Genomic DNA, 7,390 nt, shown 5'->3' with positions numbered 1-7,390 from the left:
TTTGTTTTTTGGAGGGGAAACAGGGAATGGAGAAAGTTACATGTAAATAAAGAAAATATCAAAAAAAATAAATAAATAAAAGTAAAAAAAAAAAATTGGACATTTTAACTTTTTCTTTAGAAATCACTCAAGGACATATTTTAACAGAGAACACACTCTATATAGTCCCACGATGAGTGAACAGGAGGTCACTTATTCAACTGTGAGATTTCACAAGTCTTCAGGGTTGCAGAATCAAGTGATGCCTGAGGAGACTCAAGGACCCGGAGAAACAGGCCACAGAGGTAAGTGTCTTAAGTGTCTGAAATCACTTGTTTCTTTTTATACATTTTTAAACTTTAAAACTTAGAAATATCATACTAGCGTCTATGGAAAACTATAATGTTCCATTTCATCTGGGCTTGGTTTTGCACAAGGGAGTGAGGGAAGAAAAGAATATTAGCTGAAGGGTAATCATGTACAAAATTGTTCAAAATTAGGTTTAAAAAAACAAAGCAATTAAGTTTTAAAATTAAAAACAAGAAAAATTATAACCCTAGTTCTACTCTTTAGTTGTTAGCTAGTTACAAAGGAAACCAGATGGGTGGAGTAGAACAATGGGAGTCTATATGGAAAAAAAATCTTAAAATAAAGAAGTGAGAAACCATTAGGAGGTTTTTTTTTTTTAATCTAGTCTAGTCAAGAATAATTCTGAAGCCCTTAAAACAAACTAGAGTCTGAATAAACACCAAATGTTCTAGAGAAACAAAATCCTAAGAAAACAAAACCTGTACATTAGGAACAATGCTTTCATTCTCAAAGAAAGTGTTTTAATTGTCACATATATCACAACATCTAATGCAACAAGGCATGAAAAATTGTCCCTCAGAAGTGTTAAGTCTCCTACTGGAAATAAATTTGCAGCTGAAGAAAGAAGGGATGACAGGTTGGGGAGTGTGTGGAATGAGTAAATTCCAGTGTGAGTTCCTGAAAACATCAAAGAATTTTTTTTTATTAATTAAAAAGCAGAAATGTTACTTTTTATTCTCATTTTTACTCTGCACATACTGTTACATCTATGCTTCAAGCTAAGATAGTTTTCTTCTTTGATGCAGTGATAATCAGAGACATGAGTTTCATATTACAAATACCTTAGATAGACCAAAATGCTCAGTATTACAAAAGAGAAAATCAAACTTAAAAGGGAAAAAGAGACAGTTGACTTATAGGCCCTTTCAAGGATAAGGATGTATATAGATCAGGTCCAGAACAGCTGTGGTTCCTACCAGTTCTCAAGAACATCCATCCCTCTTTCTTCTTCTTCATCCTCAGTTATCTTTCCTGGTGGACTGCATGCTCCAGTTTGGTATATTATATTTAGATTGTATCTATGGCTCTAGTGCCTTCTCTAGAATGTACTTTCATTCCTGTAGAACTGGGTGAAGGCACATTCCTGTCATTCAGCTCCTAGGTTAAGGCAGAAAGAATTTTGAAAGTTTTTGAAAATTCATAAACATAGAATTTGTATAGTGGGTGTATTTTAGGTAGAAATCTACAACTTTCCCATCAAATTTCAGTAAGTTTGTATCATCGACTTGTGCAAAATTTGCCCTTGTTTCCATGCTACACAAATTGTAATTAGTATTGAGATGTGCTCCTTTCATGGTGATGATTTTCTTGCTTTGTTTTGTTGATTTAAGAGTGCTCTGTGCCCTGGCAGCTCATTGGGATAGCTCTTGGAATCCTCTGTTCCCTTCTGCTTGTAACTGTTGCAGTGTTGATGATACACAGTGAGTAATTGAGATACATCTTGTTTGACATCCTGCCTAAAGAATAGCTTTAGACATGAACTATGCAGTTACATACTCTATCCATTGTGCTGCCTATAATCAGGTGATGAGCCAGAATCTCCGGACATTAGTATTTTTTTTCCTGACACACTGCAGTACCTGTTCTCTTTCATACCTAATGTGTTACCTCTGGAGCTGCTGGGTGTTGCCCTGTTCTATCTCATTTTTGGTTATGCTCCTTCTGAGGTCTTGGTGATCATCTGCTTTCTGATCTCAGGTGATTGTTAATATTACATGAACATTTTGTGATAAACAGCTATGCAGAGAGTAGATGACATTCTTCTTCTATTTCTTCAATGTATGTTGAGATCATGCTTAAGTAAAAAGGTCTCATCCATACAGAGACATTAAAGGCTAAAGTTTATTGGATTCCTCCACATTTACAGAGGAAATCACTTCCAGGCTGTGCTAAAACAGCTATGTATGTGGATATATTGCATCCCATATGCTCCAGTGAGAATTGTGCTATTTCATAAAGTTTTATTTTAGTTCATATTTTTATGGTGTGTTAAATATTTACTGAATATTTTACTTAGGTTATTTTTTATAAATTTGTGCTTCTAAAAATGAAGTGATTGGAAATTACTTCCACCATAAATTTATTCAGTTGTATTATATTTTTTACAGTTAACTTACCTTAGGAAAAAAATTGATGTATCTGTTTCTATACTGAGTTAACTAAACTGCTAATTTATAAATGTTAAAGTCCCAATGCAAATAATGATTTGAAGAGGAAGGCCAGTGCAGGGAGGCAGGAGTGGGTGGGCTGGTGAAGAGCACCCTCACATAAGCAGGGGGAGGAAGGATGGAATTAGGCATTTCTGGAGGGGAAACCAAGAAAGGGAATAATATTTGAAATGTAAATAAATAAAATATCTAATAAAAGAAAAAACATTGAACAAGTGTTAAAAAAATGACTTCATGCCTAGATAGGGATTTGCAGTTTTTCTTACATACAGATGTATATTATTTTATTGTTTATTTTAATAACTTGAAATTTGGCTATAGTATTTGTTTTAAATATTAATTATTTATATTTTTAATATCACAAAAATTACAGAATTAATTGTATTTTTTAAATTTGTAAGTGATTGAATCAAACTGTTTCTTGATGTTGCCTCATAAAAAGTGGTGACAATAAAGGTGTTCCTAAAACAGTTATGACAAAATGGTTTATTACATTTAATATATAAAATGAATAAGCATGAATTTCTTAAGGCATAGAAAAGACCATTGGAAAAGGAAAATAAAGAAAGGTAACCTTTTTCTTAGTAATAAAAAAGAAAAAGGAAAATAAATATTTGTTTTAGCTGTCAACATGAAGCTTAAATTTTAACATGTATTTTTATGAGCATTTTTGATATTATATCTGTGACTAATTTAGTTTTTCAGTATAGTCAAGAAAACCATGAACTACAGGAACCTCTAAACTGCCCCCATAACTGCAGCACCATGCAAAGTGACATCGACTTAAAGGAAGAACTGCGGAGAAATAAGTCTACAGAGTGTAGTGCAGGCAATGCTCTTCTGGAATCCCTCCACAGAGAACAGAACAGATGGTACAGAGAAACCAAGGCTGTTTTAGCTCCTTTGCAGCACACAGGTAAGGAGCAGGGGGGGACCATGAATACAGAACTGCGTTATTATCTATTATTTCTTCTCTTGAAGCTTTGAAGTCCAACCAGCTGCTTAAGATGCTGTTGATCACTGTGTTAATCATTTGGGGGTTCCTTATTTCATGTAGGGGCCTGGAAAGCCAGAAATCTGTTTGAATTAGGAGAATCTTATAGGTTCTAGATGTCAGTGTCTGTTTGGCACTTGGACTGCTCTCTGAGGATGGAATTACAAATCAGTAACCCTGAGAATTTTGATTGTTTTGGTCTATGGGAGAATCTGTGTCTCCAGCTTTGTTGCTGACAGAACATCGAAATTTTTAGTAAGAGTGTATTTATCAACTCCTTATGCTAAAATGGACTTAGAGCATTTAACGGATGCAGTTATAAAAATAATTTTGTGCATATTTGTGTTTGTGTATGTGTGTATGTGTGTGTATGTGTGTGTGTATGTGCGTGTGTGTATGTGTGTATATGTGTGTGCATGTGCATGTGTGTGTTTATGTGTGTATATGTGTGTGTATATCTGTGTGTATCTGTGTGTACATGTGTTTGTCTCTGTGTATATGTGTGTGTATGTATGTTTGTGTATATGTGTGTATGTGTGTGTATATGTGTATATGTATTCTGTGTGCATGTGTATGTATGTGTATGTGTGTGTACATGTGTGTGTTAGCATATGTGTGTGTACATGTGTGTGTACATGTGTGTATGTGTGTACATGTGTGTATATGTATGTGTATATGTCTGTGTATGTGTGTGTATGTGTGTGTGTATGTGTGTGTATGTGAGTGTGTGTGAGTGTATGTGTATGTGTATATGTGTGTATGTATGTGTGTGTATGTGTGTGTATGTGCATGTGTGTATATGTTTGTGGATGTGTGTGTGTATGTGAGAGTGTGTGTGTATGAGTGTATGTGTGTGTGTGTGTGTATGTGTGTGTGTAAATGTGTGTGCCTGAATTCCATCTGACTTGTGTTGAGAGAGTTGGCCTCTTTGTAACAAAGGAATTCTCCCTGGAGCAGACATGGGAACTTTCCCATGGTGTGCACACAGAGCTGCAACCATAGTGAAGTTCCCGGGTCTGCTCCAGAGAGGGGGACTTTGTTATACAGAGTGAATGAAGCTAGCAAGATAAAAAGATCAAGTGCCATAGGAACCTTTCTTACCTTTCAATGTGACTGGCCATTTTAACGGACACAGTTTATCAGTCATCATTAACTATTTTTTCAAGACTTGGAGATGTATATAATCTTACCAGTCTGTGATAGTAAAATGTGATGATTCTCATTATGTCAGAATTAATATATTTAAAACTTTTACATTATAAAATTTGTGACAGGTAAAAAAAATTCCAAAAACATCTTTGAAGTATTGCAGACCCAAGAAAAATGTTAAAATAACTTCATTATCTGAAAAGTATAGCATAATGATGTAATACCTATGATTATGAGGCTGAGGAAGGAGGATTATAACTTTCAGGACAATCTGGACATCCCAGGAAATTCCAGGCCAGCATGAGTTACACAAGGATATCTCTTCCCAGAAAAATGAAGGTTGGAGATAAAGTTTGTTAATAGAGCAGGGCCATTCCCAGCACCTCACTAAACACAATATTCATATTGAGGGGATCTTGCTACAAAAACTGCACACATTTTCATGTATTCACCTTGAAACATTTGTGAAGGTGTGCATATCATTGAAGGCATCAACATGATCAGAGAACAGGTTATAAAGAACAAAACCTCCTTTACATGTCTCTTATTTCTCTTAAGGTAAGAGCATCTAACACAGCCCATGGCACAATGCAATACGCACAGTAGTGTGTGAGCCAGTGTGGGTGCAATGCATTGCTGCAGATCTAGAATTCTGACATCAGCTTAGCTGCCTTGAGTAGCAAGTGCTCATCATCTCTTCCCCAGCCCCTGGTAAATTACAAGTTTCTGCTTCATAGAATTGTACTAGTTTAGAAAACTGATCTTCCTGGAATCAGAAAGTTGCTCCTAGACCTGGTGTGTTTCACTTTGCCCACCATCCTCAAGTTCATCCATGTCCATCACATAGGTCAGCATCTCTCTTTTGGTTTTTACTGTGAGACATAATAGCATTCTCCAGTCCAGGATGACTTGGAACTCTCTGTATACCCAAGACTGGACTGAAATTCATCCCATAGCATAGTCTGGCTTTAAACTGGTGGTGATCCTACAGCCTCCCTCTTTGGAGTGCTCAGGTTACAGGCATAAGTCATCATGCTGGGCTGATTCACTTCCTTTAAGTATACTTTTGTGTGTATGTGACACATTTTCTCTACTGATCCATCTATGATTGACACATAAAATATTTTTTGTATCTCTACTGTAACAAACAGTGTTGCAGAGATCATTGGTGCGTATGTGTCTCTAGTCATTATAAAATCTCAGTTTCTGAAGCCTGTGAGATTTTCCTCTGTTTCCTTTTACACATGATTAAATAATACATTATCCTGTTAACAGAATACCAGAAAATAAGATTAGCCATTTACCTTCTCTGTTGTAGGCAGTGGAGTTGAAATACACTGGTTCTGCTATGGCATAAAATGTTATTATTTCATCATGGACAGAAAAACATGGAGTGTATGTAAACAAACCTGCCAGGACTCCAGCTTATCCCTTCTGAAGATAGATGATGAGGATGAACTGGTACTGTAGTCACTTACTTGTCCTTTATTCCTTTAGACTCTGTCTCTAACCCTGACTAATGAGATATTCAATTCAGTTTTTTCTCATTTGTATATGGTTTTCCTGTAATGTGAACAAACCTTGGGACACGGGTCTGTTAAGAGGAGACCAGTTCCTACAGAGACACTTGTATCTTTCAATCTCCTCCCTTTCTCAGGAGTCTACAATATAGTCCCTCAGAAAGCATGTCTTTCCCTGATGAAGTATAACCCTTTGGTACAGCACATTCTGTTTATCTCCACAGAGTGCTAAGTAAACCCCCTCTGTCTAGAGTTTGCTCTTTGGAACCCTGAAGCTAATCTGCCTAAGATGAGTAATAAGATGATAAGAGGAAAAGTAGCTGAGTTCTGGTACTGTCTGCACAGTGAGATGATATGATAAATGTGGAATTAAATGGTTTCACTAGTCCCATGTTGATTTTCATTGTATCTGTACATATCTTTACTGCACAGTATTCTTATATTTTGAAAAAAAAACCCATCCATCTTTAAAAATGACTCTAAAAAAACAAAGTTTTCAACATTTTGACATTCCTGTTTACATTATTACTAATGAAATCTCTTCAAAAATGAAGAGTATATATTTCTAGAGGAATGATTTCAGGATCACTTTGATACCTTGGTATATATAACATGGATCATTATTTCTACAACAATTTAGTACATGGCTAAACAACAACATAAATGGATTTTAATGTCAAATAAATTTTTTATTTCCGACTAACTACAGTAACCATAACCAATTGTTAAAATTTTCAATATTATTATTATTATTATTATTATTATTATTAGTAGTAGTAGTAGTAGTAGTAGTAGTAGTAGTAGAATTTAACTATTCATTTCTCACTGACCTCCTCCTGTTCATTCCCTCCCATAATCCCTACCCCTTCCTTCTTTCTCCTATAATAGGGTGCTGGTTCCCAAGCTATTTCCTTACCCTGGAACATCAAGTCTCCATGAGGCTGAATGCATCCTTTCACACTGAGGCCAGACAAGGCAGCCCAGTTACAAGAACATAACCATGTACATGCTAAAGCTTTTGGGATAGTGCCAGCTCTAGTTGTTCTGTACCCACACGAACACCACACTGTACATGTGCATGGAAGCCTAGGTCCATTCCCATGAATGTTCTTTGTTTAGTCTTTCTGACTCTGAGATCCACACGGGTCCTGGAAAGTTATTTCTGTGGTCTTCCTGTGGAGTTCCTATCTGCTTCAGAGCCCACCATCTTT

General features: G+C 35.9%; 2 protein-coding genes across 7 annotated transcripts in view; both read left to right on the top strand.

The window, feature by feature from the left end:
- The window catches only part of LOC116099679 (T-cell surface glycoprotein YE1/48-like), an 837,511-nt gene that overhangs the window by 22,020 nt on the left and 808,101 nt on the right, over positions 1–7,390 (top strand). The gene's annotated exons all lie outside the window — the stretch shown is intronic.
- LOC116099680 (killer cell lectin-like receptor 5) overlaps positions 173–7,390 on the top strand; it is a 100,424-nt gene continuing 93,206 nt past the window's right edge. Inside the window, exons 1-4 of one of the 2 annotated variants that reach the window (XM_031383613.1) lie at positions 173–275; positions 1,680–1,769; positions 3,214–3,432; positions 5,978–6,120. In XM_031383613.1, coding sequence (XP_031239473.1) covers positions 173–275; positions 1,680–1,769; positions 3,214–3,432; positions 5,978–6,120 — 555 coding nt within the window. Of the gene's footprint in view, positions 285–1,679; positions 1,770–3,213; positions 3,433–5,977; positions 6,121–7,390 lie in introns of both variants that reach the window. The other variant, XM_031383612.1, reaches the window with a different exon arrangement.

Source organism: Mastomys coucha, unplaced genomic scaffold (genome assembly GCF_008632895.1).
Source record: "Mastomys coucha isolate ucsf_1 unplaced genomic scaffold, UCSF_Mcou_1 pScaffold20, whole genome shotgun sequence".
In the NCBI taxonomy this organism is placed as follows: domain Eukaryota; kingdom Metazoa; phylum Chordata; class Mammalia; order Rodentia; family Muridae; genus Mastomys; species Mastomys coucha.
The sequence above is the reverse complement of the archived record's forward strand: the minus strand, read 5'-3'. Positions and strand labels throughout refer to the sequence as shown.